This window comes from Rattus norvegicus, chromosome 14, assembly GCF_021556685.1.
Source record: "Rattus norvegicus strain SHRSP/BbbUtx chromosome 14, alternate assembly SHRSP_T2T, whole genome shotgun sequence".
Classification (NCBI taxonomy): Eukaryota; Metazoa; Chordata; class Mammalia; order Rodentia; family Muridae; genus Rattus; species Rattus norvegicus.
This window is the reverse complement of record NC_141547.1, coordinates 36,034,516-36,054,167: the sequence shown is the minus strand read 5'-3', so window position 1 is coordinate 36,054,167 and position 19,652 is coordinate 36,034,516. Positions and strand designations below refer to the sequence as shown.

The following is a 19,652-nucleotide window of genomic DNA, read 5'->3' as shown; positions in this document are numbered from 1 at the left end:
CCTTAAATGCCCTTGTGTACAGCACCCCTCTTGCCCCTGCCCCTACCTCTCCCTGTTCAATCCTGAAATTAGCAGTACCTCCCCACAGCGGTCCTTTGCCTTTTCAGTATAGCAGATACAAAGGCCTCCTGTCCACTCTGCTATAAAATCAATTCCGTGTCTTCAAAGCAAACAAACAAACAAAAGACCTCATTCTTGGAAATCTACATGGAGAGATTAATAAAGCATTTCTTCATTTCTTCTGTCTCCTTATCTCACTGGAAGGACAACTTAGGTTTTTATTTTTATTGTAACCCTATCCCACATGGAACTTTCTGGAACAGACCCTCCTCCCCTACAAAAGCTTCACAGCTTCCTGAGGATTAGGTTACTCCAAGTTCTACTTACCCTAAAGATACTTCATACAATCAAAACTCTTGTTGTGGTCAGGAGGAGTCTGCAGGTCCTAACTGCTCGATGAGCACCTACGTGGATATCACCCCAGAGCCTTGGTTATAGAAACTGATTTTGAGCGCCTTCTCAAACAAGACTAGTGGGTATCAGGAAACGAGGAGTGTTGGTGGTATTGTGACTGACACACTCCCAAAAGCCTAGTTGTTGTTTGTTCGGGAGATTTGCCAAAATTAATGTTTACAGCACGTCTAACTTCAAAACTCTACCAAAATGCGCCCCTGAACAAGCAGCAGTAAGTCCTAGCATGGCTCCCTTTGCGGTGGCCCTCTGCTGTTCTCCTGCGGACTTAAGCGTCCATCAGTAGATTCCTTCCTATCTTAAAAGTGGGGGCTGGGGATTTAGCTCAGTGGTAGAGCGCTTACCTAGGAAGCGCAAAGCCCTGGGTTCGGTCCCCAGCTCAAAAAAAAAAAAAAAGTGGAATGACTATAAAGCCATGGTCCTGGAGACCCTCGGAGCCTTGTTCTGTAAGCCTTCGCAGCGCGAAGTTCCGAGAAGTTTCAGTGGGAAGCGATTGCTACGATTACTTTCCTGGGAATCTGGAAACTAAGTCTCCACCTCGGTCCCCAAAAATGGGAAGCTGCGCAAAGCGCGCCCACTATCACTCTCCCGCCTCTAGAGCTCCGGCACAGAAGTCCCGCACTGAGTTCTAGCAGAACCTGGTAGGACAGCACCTCAGGACGCCTTCCCAAGCACGCTCTCTCCCTGCCCGCACTGGCTGGTCCGGTTCCCGCTTTGCGCAACAGGGATCCTGGCGGTAACCAGCGGACTCCAAGACCCTAACGACGCAGCAGAAAAGGGTGGCTGCAACCTAGACTGGGTTTCCTGGGGCTCAGGTCAGGGGGACCTTCTGCAGTACCCTTCCTTCTCTCTGCAGACAGTGGCAGCAAGGCTAACCCTTCCCAGGACTGCAGGGATTGGGGCAAGCGTCCCAAATCCTAACAGCTCAAAACCTGTGCTGCAAACCAGGGACTGTGCTCGGTGCGCGCGGAGTCGGTGCAGGGGACCCGGGCGTTCCGACCTCTTAGTTGTGCGGTACCAATGCATAGCACCATCCCGGGGCACTGACTGATCCCCAACGGGGGACACTACTACAAATGGGACCTAGTCACGGCGCCAGTAGCAGGGCCGCGCGCAGTAGGGATGCAGGCTTACGTCTGGAGCAGGCGGGGCTCCAAAGCAATCCTTCAAGCTGCCCGAAGCCTGGAACTTGGACCCGGAGAGGAAGCCACGGGTCCCCGAGGGGCCGAGTCCGACGGTTCCACCTGCAGTCTCCCCCAGAACCCCCGCGCGGCCAAACCCGTTCAGTGCATGGAGGGCGGTGGTTGGAGGGACTCTGCAGGACAGGTAGCATCGCCCAGGACAAGAGCAGCGGGCTCTCCTCACAGAGCTGACCCGAACGTTGAAAGAAACCCTGCCCATGACTGTCCGAGCCTCCGACTCCAAGCCACGGGAGTGGAGGACTGTCCGCTTGGGGACTAGCTGCAGGGCACTGAGCGAGCCACTGAGAAGTCTGTGCTCACTGACTGACCTACGGACAGGCAGGAGGTGGCACCCGATGGAGGGAGGAAGGGACGGGGAGAAAAAGATTGACTCTGAAGTCACCAGGACTCAGGCCACGCGACCTGTGTGCTGGAGGAGCGAGGAGGGTGGATCTTACCCTCTTTGGGGCGTCGGCTCGGCGACTGTGCTCCTCCGGAGCAAGGGCGGGGGGCCGTTTCGTGAACATATCTTTATCCTCTGTCCACTCTTATCTCGGTCGCTCTTCTCTGCTCTATGGATCTCTAGGAGAGGCAACTACGGGTGTCTTTCTCCTCACTCGGAGTGAAGTTGTAGTCAGGGGACAGGAGCCCCATATTTTGTTGCTGGGCAGACCCCACCCTCAGACCACTCCCTCCCTTCACTCACGTCTCTGGGTCCTACCCATAACCCTTAATGAGACAGCTCCTCCATACCCAGCCCTGCCTTCAAAAAAGTTCATTTTCTATGGCAGATGCAGAGCCAAGAGTCTCCTGCCCCCATCCCCCACACCAGGAAACAAACAAACCCTTAAACTATGGGACAGGAGCAGCAAAGGCCAGAACTTAGTTGAGCCGTGTAAAGGGCTGCTCTCCTCCGAACTGTCATTATAACATCCTAGAATGCTCTATCCCCCCAAACAGGAATCTAACCAGGCAAGTATCAAAATGACTGCCTCCGGGCACTGGCAATCCAATGTTGTTTGTTGTGTTGGAAGAGACGTAAGGTTTTGAAGGCAGACATTATCTGCGTTACACAAATTGTAAATCTGTCTTCTGCTACAGGTTTAGGGGGAAAACTGCATTTGCGAGCCAGCTTGGCTGCTCAAGCCCTATGGGCCAGAACTCCAGCCTGGCATTGCCGGACAAGAACATCCACAGGCTGAAATCAGGGACTGGCAAATTTGTGCCTGTCAGACAGACCCAGCCCCATTCCTGTGGCAGCAAAGAGAGAGAACAGTGTCGACATTCCAAAGCAAAGGTTGCATTGAAGGCCAAGGCAATTCTTAAATATTTATCGAAAAAAGAAAAAAATTTTAAAAGGATAACAAAGATTTAAATTTTCTTAGACATGACTTTTAAGTGTATTTTTATTCAAAATTTCAAAAACTGTTCAAGGTTATACCGTAGCCCATCTCCATTAGAGAAGGCCACATATAGTAGACAATAGGACCTGCCCCTTGAGTACAAGCGTGGACAAAAAGGCACATTTGTACAACTGGAAGGAAGTGGTAATGGGTGCTTTGCCTCAGAAAAGACATGCAGTGTGGGAAATGCCATCTACGTGTAGTTAAAGACGTGGGGCACGGGTTGGGGATTTAGCTCAGTGGTAGAGCCCTTGCCTAGCAAGTGCAAGACCCTTGGTTCGGTCCCCAGCTCCGAAATAAAGAAAAAAAAAAAAAAAAAAAGACGTGGGACACTGATTTCAAGTTATCCCAGCATCTGTGAGGAATGCAGTTTCTAACAAGCGTTTCATAATTCACAACCTCCCAGTGTTCCAGCATGGCAGACTCTGCACTAAGCACTACACACACACACACACACACACACACACACACACACACACACACACACACACGTATCCTTTTTAACTCAGAGATGGGAGGCAGCTGGAGTAACCAGTCATCTATTTGGCAGTGACCTGACAGTCCCCAGAGATGGTGGCATTTTGTGACTGAGTTCTTACTGAGACACTGCCTTAGCACACACCTCCACTCACAGGGCCCCTGTCGGAGAATCCAGAGCCCAGGAGACACATCTGCCAACTCCACCTGAGGGCCAGAGTTGAGCAGTCTGCAAATGGGTGTCCGTTCTTGAAGTCGCAGATGAGTTTCTTTTCCCAGTTCTGCCCCCTGGTGGAGCTGTGGGAGCTATGAAACAGAAATAGCTAAGTAGATTCTTACCCTGTTCCTTGCTCCACTATGCTAGGTTCCAGAGGCGGCTACTGTACTGATGAGGTAACTGCTCTAAATACTCCCTCCTAATAGCTCCAGCCGCCATGAGTATCAGGAGCAGTAGCTGAGGTACTTTTTGCTGCTTGGGAGCACAGTATGAGAAATGAGGGTGAGCGTCTATGTTTAGACTTTGTAATTTAATACTGTAAGAAATCAAACATGTCTTATTTTCAAGTTAATTATGCAGCGTGCTCACAGTGATTTTTTTACTGATCACTGTGGCATTATTCCCTTAGAAAATCATGTCACGGACTTAAACTTACATTATTAGAGCTGTGGTTGTGAGCTTTGCAAGGGAAGTGCTCTACAACTGGACTCCCAGCCCCTCAGTTAACAAATGATTAATCACTGTCCAGCGTCTTAAAATACTCTTGTTTTGCAAAAAAATAAATAAATAAAAAATTAGTATTTCTGGTACCATTCTGAAAGTTTTATTGTCTAGCATTTCAGGCATATATCAAACTAGTCATATAATTTAAAAGAAAAAAACAAACATTAAAGAAATTTATGGTGATTACTGACAAAAATACTCATTTGTGTGTTAGTCATAGAAATAATTTTCTGTGCCTTCATCTTCTTCAACTGAGTCATATGAATAAATAGGAACCTTCCTTAAAAGTAAGGATCTCGGTTGAACTCCACTGCCCCTGCGTGGGATATGAGTCTCGACCCCAGTGCACTGGTTCCTATCAATAAACCTCATGTTTATTACAACAAGGACGGTCTCACATGAGTTCTTGGGAGGTCGCATCATCCTGAGACTTGAGTGAGAGTCTCCCCGCTCCGGGGATCTTTTATTTGGGGGCTCGTCCAGGATCAGCGACCACCCTCGTCTCCGAAGACCCACTTGGAGGTGAGATAGCATCTGTGTCTTCGTCTGTGTGCTTGTGTTTTGTGCCGGCTAAACTCTGGGTCTGTATTTGCTACTCTGGGTCTGTATTTGCTGGTGGGTTCTGGAGTTCTGGTTTTGCAGTCGCTCCAGTCTCGGGCTGAGAAGGGAGGCTCGTGTCTCAGGAGAGATGCAAGTGTGAGTGGTAGACGTGCCAGGGGCTCACCGATTGTGCTGCCTTGGGAGACGTCCCAGGAGGTCTGGGCGAACCCCAGGGATGCCTGGGAGATTCCCATCTGGGTGCCGATAAGGATTCGGTGATTCTCCTGGATTGGAGAAAAGACCCACCGTCCTCCCAGCTGTCTGTATTTCTAGAGTGGTCTTTGTCTGTGTGTTTTAGGTTTTTGTTTTGTGTTACTTGTGACTTTGATGATGGGACTCCTCTGAGTTTGGTAGAGTGGTCTTTGTCTATGTGTTTTAGGTCTTTGTTTTGTGTTACTTGTGACTTTGACGATGGGACTCCTGAGTTTGACTTTAGACCACTGGACTGCTAGAGCACACAATTTGTACCGTGGCAGACTTTTTGCTCCTTGGAGTGGCCAGTGTTTGATATTGGCTGGCCTCCAGAAGGCACATTTGACTGAACCATTATTTTTGATCTGCTGTCCTTCATCTGTCTTTGGTGTCCCCTTGGGAAGGAAGAGTGATGTGGAGTCTGCTCTCCTTCATCTGTCGTTGGTGAGCTCATGGAAGCTCCCTTCTAAATCAGTTCAGTTTTGTGCTGATCTCGTGACAGCCGCTTGTTTTTTGTTTTTTGTGCGCACTTCTATTTTTTGTCCGTTAACCTTTTGAATTTCTTTCTGTGTGACTGAATGCTATTTGTCCTGTTCGGCGGACCTCTATTTTCTGGACTCTTGTTTTCTCGCCATCCCACTTGAGATGCTTGTTAGTAGCTGTTACAGGAAATACAGAATCCTACTAGAGGCCAGAAAAAATGTTCCAGACACAGATGGAAGGCCCTCACTTCTGCCTGTTGACTTCAATATGCCTGAAGGTAAGGGAGCGCCAGGTCTACCATCAGACTCCAATGGTGGGTCTCTGAGGGGCTGAAAAAATGCCCCACCAATTTGGCTAAAGTAAGGAAAAGATATGAAGAAAAAGTTGCAGAAACTTGAAGGGTTAAGCTAAGTCGCTGAGAGAGTTATTGTAAGTTGCAGAGAAAATAAGGTTGATGTGTGGTTCAGGGTCTGTGCACAAAAGTGGATAGCACCTAATAGCTGTAGAAGAAGATGCAGACAGAGAGACTGAAAAAAGAAAGAAGACAAAAAGAGCAGAAAGCTAGGGAAGAAAAGAGACAAAAAGAAGAGGAAGCTAGAGAGCTAAAGAGAGATAAAAGACAAGAGAGGAACATATACTGGCCACAGTAGTTAGGGAACCTAGGAAGACAGTACTTGGCAACAAAAGAGAATTCCTGGCTAAAGATCAGTGTGCCTAATGCAAAGAAAAAGGACACTGGGTCAGGGACTGCCCCAGAAAGAACAAGAGGGGCCACTGGAGAGCCTCTCGGTCCTAGAGTGCTGGATATGCACAGAGATAGAAGGGAAGCCCGCCCAGTTGTTTTGTGGATACAGGGACCCAACGCTCTGTGCTCCTATGCCCCAGTGGGCCAGTATCCAAAGACCTTGGGTACAGGGGGCTACTGGCAACAAACAACACTTATGAACTGCCCGAAGAACAGTGGACCTTGGCGTGGGCCAGGTTACCCACTAGTTCATGGTAATCCCTGACTGCCCCTATCCCTTGCTCATGAGAAATTTGCTCTCCAAAATGGCTTATGTGGGCTGAAATGGCTGGGTGAGGCCATGGGCATGCATATCTGCAGATTGTGTATGTGGAGCTTAAGACTTGTCTCAGTGCACCAGTACCTGATGCTGGGAGATGTGTGGCTTAGTGCCATTCTGCCTGGAACACATCGCTCCTGCCAGCCGGGCACTAACAATTATCACCCAATCCAGGACTGTGGTAGAGTGGCTGATGTTTTGCCTTTGAATGAAATGTCCCAGAGGATGGGACCACTGGTCAGCTGACATGGACTAGATTCTCCACTGGTTGGGAGCAATCTGGTCACCTTGCTGCCCAGTCCTGACCTAGAGCCACCACAACACGAGTGTCAAGCACTGGCAGAAGCCCATGGGTGGAGGGAAGACCTCTGCGACTGGCTGATTGACCCCTGCTGAAAGCTGAAGCTACCTTGTCCACAGACGGGAACAGTTCTCTTCATGAAGGTCAGAGATAAGTGGGTGCTGCCATGGTGGACAACACAATGTCATCTGGGGTGGCTGAACCTCTACCCCCCAGCACGTCAGCACCGCAGATGCCTTTGCCATCTCTTGGATGCCCTGGTGAAGCCAGCAACTGTGAGTACTATTCATTGCCCAGAACATCAGGAGGGAAGAGATTCAGTGGCATGGGGCAGTAACAAAGCAGATCAAGTGGCTCGAGAAATGGCTATGCAGGAACCTATTCTGGTTACAGGCCTGCAAGAGACAGCCACTGGGAACTGGGAGCAGACTAAGGGATGGCCTCACTTAGAATGTACAACAGAAGAAAAGGCCCAAATTTCTTAAAGGAAAAAAAAGACAATGGCACACTTGAGGGAAAACTATATTCCTCAGAGAACAAACAAAAGACTCACTTTGCCAAATACACAAATGGACTATTTAGGAGATAAGAAGCTTGTCCAAATAGTTAAGGTATATGTAATAGACTTTAAGATTTTAGCCAGAGAGGCAGTAAAAAAAAAGTATAAGGTATGTCAGTAAGTGAATGCTTAGCAAGCAAATAGGGCAAAGAGACATAGAGAGTTTAGTGGGAAATCAAAGTGAACTTCACTGAGATAAAACCAGGAAAATATGATCACAAGTATCTCCTAGTGCTTGTAGATACCTTTTCAGGAATAAATAGAAACTTTCCTCACCAAGCAAGAGACAGCCTCGGTAGTCATCAAGAAGATACTGGAAGAAATCTTTCCCAGGTCTGGAGTGCCCAAGGTGATCAGGTCAGACAACGGCCCTACTTTCATTGCCAAGGTAAGCCAGGGTGTGGCCAAGTATTTAGAGGTCGATTGGAAATTACATTGTATTTACAGACCTCAAAGTTCAGGACAGGTAGAGTAAATAAATAAAACTCTAAAAGAGACCCTGACCAAATTAACCATGGAGACTGGCACAGACTGGGTGGCACTCCTTCCCTCTTGCTCTCTTCAGAGCAAGAAATACCCCTTCCAGATTCGGCCTTATCCCCTTTGAGATCTTATATGGGACCTCAGCTCCTCTGACTGTATTAGATGATGTTACTGAACCAACATGTCATAGTAATAATGATTTATGTGCCAGACTAAAAGACCTACAGGTGATACAGAAAGGAATCTGCTCACAGCTGGCAGCAGCCTATGCCTCGGGGACCTCTGAGACATCTCATCAGTTCCAGGTCAGAGACTCAGCTACATACGATGGCACCGAGCCCAGACACTCGAGCCTTGCTGGAAAGGACCGTACCTGGTGCTGCTGACCACCCTGACAGCCGTCAAGTCTCAGCCCTCACCAGCCGTGTACTAGCTGTTGGGGCTGAGAGCTGGGACCTAGAGGGACACTCAGATCTTCAAAAAGCTCCCTAGACTTGCACATCAGATAAGTGGATACATTAGAGATGTGACTGGGGGTTGCTATAATGCTCACTTGAGGAGTGTACTTTAGAAACAAGAATTTCATGTTTGCCCTGGGTTCCATGGGGATAGACTTGATTTCTATTGCAAATGATGTAACATTGCATATGTTAGTACTCCTAACACTTCTTGGGACTGTGCCTCAGGGATCACAACCTGTATAAGTTTAGAAGTTCTAAAAGACAGTCATGACCTTTGTGTGTAGGTTCAGATAGTGTCCAGATTGGAATCCTGATACTAAAGAGTTGAGGTACTGCAAGGTCAGCTACAAGGACATCTGTTGTTGCCCTGCAATGCAAGGCTCATAGAGAATTCAGAGCTGCCATTGACTCAGATATAAAAAGAGTAAAAAAGACTTTTTAGTTGATCTCCAAGAATACCTAACCTCCCTCTCAGAGGTAGTCCTTCAGAATAGGAGAAGATTAGACCTGATATTCCTTAAAGAAGGAGTCTGTGTGCTACACTGAAAGAAGAATGTTGCTTCTATGTAGACCATTCAGGAGTAATTAAAGACTCCATGAATAAACTTAGAGAAAGGTTAGACAAAAGCCAGAGAGACAGAGAAGCGCATCAGGGATGGTTCGAGAGCTGGTTTAGTAGATCTCCTTGGATGACTACTCTGATATCTTCCCTTATGGGACCCTTCTTAGTTTTGCTTCTGCTTCTCATTATAGGTCCATGTGTATTAAAGTAACTAGTTACCTTCATTAGAGAAAGAGTGAGTACTGTTCAGATTTTGATGTTATGCCAACAGTATCATGCTTTAGGAGGACAAGAAAGCCAATATTATAAAGATACTTAAATTTAGTTCTATGATTAGAACTAGCCACTAGAAGAAGTGGGGAATGAAAGAATAAAAAGTGCAGCTAAGAAGTCAGAAGTTTAAAAAAGCCCTAAATACCTCAAATTCCAGACCCTGCCCTCTACCTATAAGTAAAAGGTCACATTTCTTGAGCCTGCTCTCCCAGGAACTAGATAGAAGGACGTTAGATATGCGATTCCAGACCTAGTAAAGATAACAGAAAGCTTCTTCCAGGAAAAGTTAAGCAATCTTGAGACAAGAAGCTTCTCCTTGTGATTTTCCAAGGACGCCATCCCTGCCCCCTTGGGTTGTGGCTTCTTCCTTTAAATACCCTTTCTCCCAGCCTCTCGTCGAACTCCACTGCCCCTGCGTGGGATATGAGTCTTGACCCCAATGCACTGGTTCCTATCAATAAACCTCATGTTTATTACAGAAAAAAAAAAAGTAAGGACCTCCCAGCAAAAGGAATGTGCAAAGTTCCAGTGTGCCATTTTGAGGTATGTTGACTACAGATAAGACTTATATACTGCGTTATCTCAAAATGTTAAAACAAATGATTCTGATAGTTGTTGTTGGTTTTTTTTTTTTTAAGAGACAGCCTTTTTTAAAAAAGAGAGAGAGAAACTTATGGGAAATTAAAGAAGTATGCCTCTAGAGAAGGTGATTTTTACAGAGTAATGTTTGGCCATGACATAACTATGGCCAAATTAGCACTTAATACTACAAATGAAGGCAACTGGGGGGCGGGGAGTCTTAGCAAAGTTGTTGGCATCTCAGCCTGACAGTGGACAAGTGTCCTCTGTTTATCTATTTGGTGATCTGTTTCGTTCATTTGGGGCTGGCTAGCTGCCAGAGCTCATGCCTTCAGAGAACTTCATTCCAGTAGAACAACTAAATGAACAATGAAATGAACACACACATTTCGGCTATTGAAAATATCTGCAAATAATGTGGGAAGGGCATTAAATCATCAGAGTACATTGTCAGATGATGCAAAGATACAAAACTGTGAAACAAAATTAAATAGGACAAAAACTCAGGCAAACTAGAACTTTAGTACAGAGGAGGATGAGCTTCTCTTAAGAGGGAAAGATGCTAGGAGTGGAGACACATGCCCTTAATCCCAGTACTCGAAGGCAGAGGGAGACGGATCTCTGTGAGTCTGAGGTCAGCCCGGACTACAAAGAGCAGCAGACCAGTGAGGGCTGCATAGTAAGACCATCTCAAAAAACAATTAAAAGGGGAAGTCCTTAGTGCTGATATGTAATGCTGTATGCAGACCTAATGTTTCTGAGCCACCATCCTCTAATATGCTATGGAACTCACTTGGGACACAGACACTAAGAACTGGCCCACAAGGGAATCTCAGAGGAATTTTATTTTTAGCACACGCACTTACTTTATCCTCCTCGGGAGCTTCTGATGCAATCTTATTGCTCAAATGTACTCATCTCTGGCTAGCATCCGCCCTACCCTCCCCAGGGATGGTGACTAGTAAGCATAAAGTGAAGTGACACGGGTATGTACTCAGTGTCCATTACAGACACACTTGTTCAACTACATTCATCATTTTATTCCTAGTAGCCAGCAAGAATATTCAACTACGTGGAGGGATTTTTATCCAGCAACATGGCTGCTCTGGCAAGAGATCATATTCAAAGACCTAGGTCTATATGATCCAGCAGAAAGCAGACACACCCTGGATTATAGCAAGATCTAGCTAAAATACAGACAAGTCCCTAGTATATACCTTTAATTCCTAACAGTAAAAGTAAAGTTCATTTGTGGAAGGAAGCAGCCATATTTGAAAGTGACATCTGATTGAGGGGATGACAAAGTGACAAACCAGAAAAAGATTTTACAGAATGAGTCAGATATAAAATACACCCAACTCATGAGAACAGCACAGGAAAGAGAGGCAAGAGAAAGGGGTGTGTGCGCCCATGTGTGCATGAGTGTGTGTGTGTGAGTGTGTGTGTGTGTTTTGCCAGGACAGTTCTACAGAGACAGGTTGCAGAGAGAATAAGCTAGATATAAACGAAGATAAAACAAGCCAGAGAATGAGGAGCCATAAGATTAGAATATATTACCAAAGTTAGTATGAGGCCAAGCAGAGCAATTCGGACAGAAGCTGAGTGAAGCCAGATTGATTCAGTCATCTTGGATTAAATTTTACAGAGGCTAGAAGCTTCCAAGCCTAGGCCTAGGGACAGTTAGAACAGATATTTGCACAGCTTGGGTGCCCCTCCAACTGAGGATATAAAAGTGACATCGATAAACCTAGATGTCCCTCAACAAATGAATGGATAAAGAAAATATGGTATATTTCCATAATGGAGTATTTTTCAGGGACTTTGTGAGACCAGCAAACACCTTCGGAGCTCATGGAAGATGGCCCAATGGTTAGTACAGCCACTTTGGATGTGCCTCTCAGAGTCCTGTGCACTTTATGCTGCTATTGAGTTTGGCTCTGCTTGTTGCCCTCTCGGTCACCTCATCCCTCATAATCTGTGAGCTGTATGAAAACTCTGCTGGGCAGTGTCCCTGGCACTTAGAATAACAGTGATTGATCTTTTCCAAGTATTACTACTGGAGCATCCTTAGGAAGAATTTAGAAATATAGATTGTTAGTATAGTTAGGTTTAAATGTTTTTGTTAGTGGCTTTGATGTATAAAATCTTGAATAATTTAAAGTTCAGAAAGGCACACTCTGGATAGTTGAATGAGAGATATTTTGAAGTCAGGGAACAAGAACCATGGAGGTTAGGTATGGAGGAACTAGGGGGAACAAATCTCCCTGACAAAGAGAAAGAAAATAGTTATGGTTGGATGGAGGTGGGGACTAGAATGAGAGGATCAAGTGGGGAAGGGAAGAGCAAGGTGATAGGGGAGGGAATCTGGGGAGAGACAGCTAAAATTAAGGGCAACTTAAGAGGTAGTATGGAAACCTAACAGTAGTTTTCTACAACATAAGTAAATGAAGGTGATTTAAATGCAATCTCCAAATAATGCTGGAGACAGAGATCCAACTGGCCATCTCTTGTCACCAAATAAGGCTTTCAGTACTGGGACTGGTTTACATCTAATTGGGTCTGTGGCCAAAGGGGTCCCACAGAAACACCCAAACAACCCTGGCTGTTGCCAAGAATATAGGTTGCCCTCCTCAAACTGACAGTAAGGTTCTATTGCTGAAGACAACACAGCACACCACTCACTGAAGATGGGAAAGTCAAGCTTGTGCCTACACAGAGCCCTCATCCATATGTTGTAGAGTCTTAGGTACAGGCAGATACTCTGCATGATATGAAAAAGATAAACATAAATACCAAGACCAGCTACAAACCCTTTGATCTACAATAGTGTCCTGCCTGGAAGATAGGCTTAGGCAATGGTGGCACAGTTTAGGGGAGTAACCAACCAGGATCTGATCTGAGTAAAGACCCTCCCCACAGGATGGAACCCAGACCTGACACTGCTTGGGAAACCAAGAACCAGAGACTAGATTGCCTGATGACCTAGGTTAAAACCAAATACCCAAACGCCACAGTTCTAATAAAAAGGGGGAAAAAAGTAGCAATAAAATTACTCCTAATAATATTGTGTTGTTCTCACAGTCCAGTGTTTGCCCCAGCCATCAGGGTAGCTTTCTCCTGCAGTAGATGAGAACAAATACAGAGACCACAGCCAGAGGGAGAGGCTTGGAACACTCAGCCCTAAATAGAATGCCTCAAGGCAATCCCTTCCCTCAGGACTTGGGAACCCTGCAGAGAAGGAGGTCAGAGGGGATGGAGGACACCAAGGAAACAAGGGCCTCTAAATCCCTGGTCTCAGTGAGTATATAAACTCAGTAGGCAGCATGCAAAAGCATTATACAACTGATAATCCCTTGCAAATAAAAATCAGGTTTTCCAAGGGAGTCTCACTAAGGAAACAAACTACTGCATACCTACCCAGTAGTAGATGGTCAACAGAAAACGAATTCAACATCTTTAGAAGTTCCTTTTCTCACAATGTCATATTCGGAACCCTCCCCCTTCTACCCAGCAGGTCCTTTGCATATATATTAGGGCCTACGGCTTAGTGTTTTAAGTGATTCCTGAGTGTGTGGATGAGTGGGTCTCCGCATTTGTTTCTTGTCCCTCTTCTTCTGCTCTTTTCCTTGTTTTGTCCTACCCTGATGTTAGTTTTCAATATTCCTTAGAAGCCTGATTCTTTTGTAATGAGAGACAGAAAGGAGAAAAATCCAGGTCACAGGGGAGGTGAGGAGGAACTGGGAGGAGCAGAGGAAGGGTAAACAATAATCAGAATATATTATGTGAGAAAAAATGTCTTCAATGAAAGGAAAAAGAAACTTCCAGAGCCTGTTTTGTTATTCTGAGGTTTACTGGAGACGTCTTAAAGGTAGGATGATGGTCATATCAAAGTTCTTACAGCGTTCTATGCCAGCCATTTGACAAAAACCATGATTCTAAATGTGTAAAAATGGTTTTCAAGATGGATAGCTGTTCATTTGGGGTCTTCTAAAGATGTCTGGAGAGCACAGGGGCTTCCGAGTTCCTCCCAACTCTCTCTTCCAAGAGGCAGTTGCCACTGCTCTGCTTGTCAGTCTACAAAACTTGTTAGTGACAAGGACCCAGAACCCAGGGTTAGGTGAAGCCAAAACTGCTACTCAGGAGTAGGCGAGTCCACAGGACAGAAGAGAGCTCTTGTGTTAACCTGGGCTCCAGAGCTTGTCTATCTGCCTGACCTTCCATTCCCAGAACAGGAAGACTAATAGCAAAGTCACCTTACTACCCTTATCTAGCACCACTGCATCTCTGGTCTACACCTCACAACCCTCCTTTCTCAGCCTCCTGGGTAATGATATAATTCTCATTTACCACCGTGCCCTGGACACTGGAGTATTTTAGTTTTTTAATAATTGTGACTATAGAAGGCCTGAAGATGAGCAAGTCGCCATCAGCACTGAGCTTCTCTCTTAAGTGGGGGGCGTCTTTCCTACTGTGTCTTAAGCTGGCTCATCACTCCTTTGTTGTCTCCTTAGTGGAAGAAGCCACAACAGACCATGCACACAGCCGGGGCAGGCGGAGAGTCCAACCACTGTACCTGGGGCTCAGAAAAAAACAAAGGATTCTGTGAGTATCAATAAAGAACATCAGAAGTGAGAGGAGAAGCTAACCGAGACGTACTTCTTGAAAGGAAACAAAAGAAAGCTCGGACAATTGATATTAAAAGTCTATACACTTCCAGAGAACACTTACCTGTGTTTAAAATCCTTAATGTTAATAGTCATGAAACTTAAGAATTAAACTTCTTTATAAAAGTTAACAGTCGATGCTGTGCTCCAATAAAGCTCCTTCACCAGTTTCAGCATGGAGGACTCCCGCCTGAGATCAAGCTGCATTCCATGAGAAGAGGGGAGGCAGCAGCGGAAATGCAAACACTAGTGTTGGAGACGGGCATGTCTGAACTGAACCAAATCTCAAAACTTCTGCTATAAATGTTCCACAAGTTTAAACACAAACCTTACGGTAAGTCACAAGGTAAAGGCAGGAAAGTAAGACGAATGGTTTCCCTGTGACTCCTGGTGACTACTGGTTGACTTTCTCAGTCCTCATTTTGTTGTCTAACACCAGAATCAAAAGGACAGCATTCTACTTCCTGAGTTAGACAAAAGGCAACCTCACTTGACCTTGGAGAAGGTGCTCAGTTCCTCCCGGCATTCCTCCATTCTTTTCAAACTTCTGCAGCATCTTCATGCCAGTCGCTAGAGTCCCACGTAACTGAACCAGTCCCCAGTGCTTGCAGCCTGAACTGCTTGCTGTCTCCTCTGTCCCCCCAAGCCCCAACCTGAACCACCCCTGTAGTGGTTCTCCACGCAGCCAGCAACTGCAAAAACCAAAACAAAGGTCTCTTTCTTGCTTAAAACTGTTCAGTGCTGTCCTCTCCAACTAGAATAAAACCCAAATCCTTAGCTTAGTCTCTCACTCAGCAGAACTGGCCTAGAGTTTGCCCCTTCTCGAATTAAATTTAACTTAAATTCTCATTTCATAGCCCTTCTTTTTGACCTTCAGCTATGCCAAACACATTAACAAAGTCCCAAATTTAATGGCTTTGTACTTACTGCTTTCTCTTTTCATCAAGTTTCCCCTCAGTCTTCTTTCGGGGGTCCTTGGTCACAACTCAAACATCCATCCCTCTCTCTGAGGGACTCTCTCTCCTAAATGAACTAAGGCACTTGCACCTTTCTATCACTCTTTATACTACCGCTGTTGTTTAATAAAAGTTTATTTTTGTTTATGTGTGCGTGTGTTTTGTCTGTACCCCAGTTTTATGCATCCTGATGCTGGGGATGGGGGCTAGAGAATGCAGCCATGAGTGGCCACATGCATGCCAGGGATCAAATCTGATCCTCCGAAGGGCAGCCCTTCTCTGACCTTTGAGCTGTCTCTCCAGCCCCTCTTCTCACCTGTTTCAATAGCACTTATCACATGAAAGAAAGCACACTCACTTCCTGTGAGTCTGCTCTTTGCTTGCTCCTCCGCTGACCTGAAGTGGTGTTGAGATGTGCATCTACCACTCGTAACGGTTCTGTGTTCTACAACATTCCTGGAGTTCTGCCCATCAATACTAGTGTCTAACCGGAAATCAGGAGCTCCTGGATGTTTTAAATAATAATAAATATTCCTCATTACAAATTTGGTATGAAAACTTTTAATGAAAACAATCATAAAATTAAATAGCAAAACTACTTTAAATGACTTACAAATCTATGCAATTTGGCTTATTATTTCTCTATCAGTTTGATTTCACAAAATGGATTATTCTCAGCTATATCAAAAATTACAGTAAAAAAAAAAATGGAATCAAGTACATTACACCCACCAGCCCTGTGCTCTGCACATATTGCTCATAAATATTAGTTTTCCTTTATTATGATCATAAAAAGATACACACAAGTTTTACAAAACATGCCAACATCAATTAAAGCTTCTTACACCAAAAAAAAAAAAAAAAAAAAAAAAACCCAACCCAACAACGTCCTAAAAGGAACCTCGTCTGGCACTTGTTTATATATCCGAGGAATACGCAGTGTAAAATTTGCTTCAATTACCAATAAAAATTCCTCTCTGATAATCTGAAATCTAACTATAAAACTTCCTGTTAGAATTTAAGATTCTGTTACAGAATCATTTCTTTAAAAAAGTAGAAAGTTACATGATCAAGAAAAGTACCCAGTAAGTGACCAGAGAAATATCCCTGTGGCTGCACATATGGCTCAGTTCTATCTGAATTCACAGGATGAAGTGTTGGACGTGGACACATCTGAGGACAAAGACTAACTTAATACACAGGGGCACAGTGCTCCTGACGAAGCTTCCTGACCTGTTTCTACCTGCAGCCATGATGACTGTACAGTATCTCACAGGCCCGGGAACTGCTGGTTCAGAGAACACTAAAACATCCTGTCCTACCTACAGCCAGACAAGGACACAGAGAGGAATGTGAATGTGTATCATATGCTACAGCGCACGTTCTAACGTCCTAGAGTCAACGTTTATATAACTCCAGTCTGAGGTAAGTGAGATCTAAAGGATCATTAATCCGCATGATGGCAGATGTACCACACAAGCACCGCCACCACAACTCCACACACCGGAAAGAGGTAGGACTTGTACTTCTGCCAAGGCGAGAGCTGCACGGCCACTTCATCGCGTTTCCTGTTCTTCTTCCGCCGGCCCTTCAGTCTGTTCTCAAAAGCCTCCAGCTCAGCCTAAAACAAAACAGTTTCATCTGCATTACATTCAAAGGGTACACTGACCTGCAACTCTACTTAAACAGAAATCAAACAATGTGATAGTAAGAGTATAAAAATATATTAATTTGATTTAAACAACAACAAAAAGCTTCTCATCCATTACTGACCATACTCAACTCATGCTAGATAGAGTTTAGTTAGGTAGACAAACAGCTCTGAGCACAATAAAGCCGTGCTTTCATACCGCTTTCACCTTCACACTGTTCTGTACCCGAGAGCACCTTCTTCAAACAAAGACGCCCTGCACACACCTTTAGCCTTTTATAACGCAGGAAAAGAACTAGTGGCTTATAGCACAGGAATCCAAATGAGTACAGAAAAGAAGCTGCCCTCAACTAGAATCTTTTCTTTATCCAACACGACCCACCTCTTCCACATACGCCCCTTTATAAGATACAGGAAAATTCTTTAAGGGGAAAATGCTTCATGCTTTAATGAAAATGATTACTTTAGCAAGAATTAAAAACCGACTGAAAAAGAGGATAACCTGGAGTGTCAGGCCTTGTCAAAGCCATCTCTATCCTTTGGTAAGCACTAAGTTCCTATGCAACCATAATATAATAATGCACCTCAGTGCACAGTATCTGACTAGAGAACGAAGACCATTAACTAAAGTAACCATATACTAGCTACACAAAATAGCTGGATTGTACATTTCATCAATATACCCATTTCCTGTACTAAAGCTACACTTTAAGCCCATCTAGAGTGGATTTAACTTAATAAAATGTGGCATCTGTCAACAGAAGAAGTCAGAGTAGCTCAGGAGAATCTTGTACACAGAGCAAACTCAACACTGTGCTGCACCCGGTGACCCCGTGCTGCAGGCTGGACACCTGTGGGAGAGGCGGATCTGCTCATCTCTGACATACCTGCTGCCTTCGCTTTTCTTCTTCCAGAGCAGCGTTGGCTTCCGCTTCTTTAATCTATTTACATTCAAAGTAGATTAACAATTAGATATCAAATTCTGTACATTTTGGGCATCTTCCCACCCAGGCTCTACTAGTCCATAGCAATTTTGGTAATCTGACACTGGAAAGCCTATGACGCAATGCGAATGTTATACTGGGAAGTCTTAACAAGATTCCACCAATAGATTCAGGGAGGTTACTATAATTTATATCTGTGCTATTTCTGTTATAATTTAAACATTTCCTTTTATCAGCTATATGAGATTTATATCACAAGTCAAGCCATTAGGAATCTGTGACTAAAACATTCTCACTTTTCCTCTTAAGCTACAATATATTAAGAATCCAAAATCAATTAGTGACACAACATTTTCCTAGAGTAGAAGCTGATCACTTCCTCCAAAGGAGTGTTTGGAAGGCCAGATTTTGAATCAATAAAACCAATGATTTGTGGACTGGTCGGTGCAGTAGGCAGAGTCAACACTGGAGACATCTCAAACTGCAAAGCACCCCCAGATCTCAGGTCTGTGTATTTTAGCCAGATTTTCTAGAGGCTACTGTACCCTGAAAACAATTGGCTAAGGCCAGGGCAAATACACTAACTGGTGTTTAAAAAAAAAAAAAAAACAAACAAAAAACAAAACCTTGACACACGGCAAGCAGTAAAACCACCTTGGAGCTCAAATGAGCCTATTCAGGAGGCTGCTGTAATGTCAGCACACGTGGTTTAATGAGCATATACACTTGGCACGAACAGAGAAGGCCCTTAGCACATCATGAGAACTCCAAAGAGACAGCACCTCAGACGCTTTCCGCTTCATCTCCTTGCACGCCGCATCGCATTCCACTGAAACCTGATTCCCACGGATTTTATTGCAAGGCAATTCCTACAAATAACCAAAATTAAAAAACCTAAGTCAATTTTTCTTTCAAATCTCAACTGTATGCCAGCAAATCACCTAATAGCTGAAGGTTATAAATATGTTATATTTACTAAACATTGTGTATCTTGGTTCAAATGATTACTCCTTTATTTTCCCTGTGCTTTAAAAAATATCATTCTCAGGGGCTGGAGAGACGGCTCAGCGGTTGAGAGCACTGACTGCTCTTCCAGAGGTTCTGAGTTCAGTTCCCAGAAACCACATGGTGGCTCACTACCATCTTTAATAGAACCCAATGCCTCCTCTGTTGTGTCTGAAGACAGCTACAGTGTACTCATATACAATAAGTAAATAAATCTTTAAATATATATGTGTATATATATCATTCTCCTATCTGTCTATCTATCTAGATCGATAGACAGACAGACAGATAATTGTTTTTAACTGGGGGGTATGTGCACATAATGCAGTGCTCACAGAGACCAGAAAACAGCACAGAGTCCCCTAGTGCTGGAGTTACAGGATATTTTGAGTGGTTAGACATGGGATCCTTCACAAAAGCAATGTACTCTCTTAACCACTGAACCAAATTAAAGGGATTCCCTATTCTATTTAATTAAGAAAATAAAAACCATAAAATTAAAAAAAAATCAACGTAATAATTTACTAAATGCCTCTGCCAACTCAGCTAAATTTTATTTTTATCATTTATATTTACTGCTTCTTGTTATTCTTCTAAAGCTCCAGGAATATTCCAGAATGTT

General features: G+C 44.5%; 2 protein-coding genes across 5 annotated transcripts in view; both read right to left on the bottom strand.

Annotated features, from left to right (window-relative positions):
- Corin (corin, serine peptidase) overlaps positions 1 to 2,637 on the bottom strand; it is a 208,662-nt gene extending 206,025 nt beyond the window's left edge. The window contains exon 1 of one of the 2 annotated variants that reach the window (XM_087582498.1): positions 2,111 to 2,637. In XM_087582498.1, the coding sequence (XP_087438624.1) occupies positions 2,111 to 2,179 (69 nt within the window). In that variant the 5' untranslated portion in view covers positions 2,180 to 2,637. 2 annotated transcript variants of the gene reach the window in all.
- An 11,004-nt stretch (positions 2,638 to 13,641) lies between these two features.
- Nfxl1 (nuclear transcription factor, X-box binding-like 1) overlaps positions 13,642 to 19,652 on the bottom strand; it is a 43,351-nt gene continuing 37,340 nt past the window's right edge. The window contains exons 21-25 of one of the 3 annotated variants that reach the window (XR_015636532.1): positions 18,808 to 18,894; positions 17,969 to 18,022; positions 16,935 to 17,051; positions 15,789 to 15,935; positions 13,642 to 14,383 (exon numbers count right to left, since the gene is read on the bottom strand). Coding sequence is in view for 2 of the 3 variants with exons in the window: in XM_087582496.1 (XP_087438622.1) it covers positions 14,318 to 14,383; positions 16,935 to 17,051; positions 17,969 to 18,022; positions 18,808 to 18,894 (324 nt within the window). In the remaining variant the exon portion in view is untranslated. 3 annotated transcript variants of the gene reach the window in all.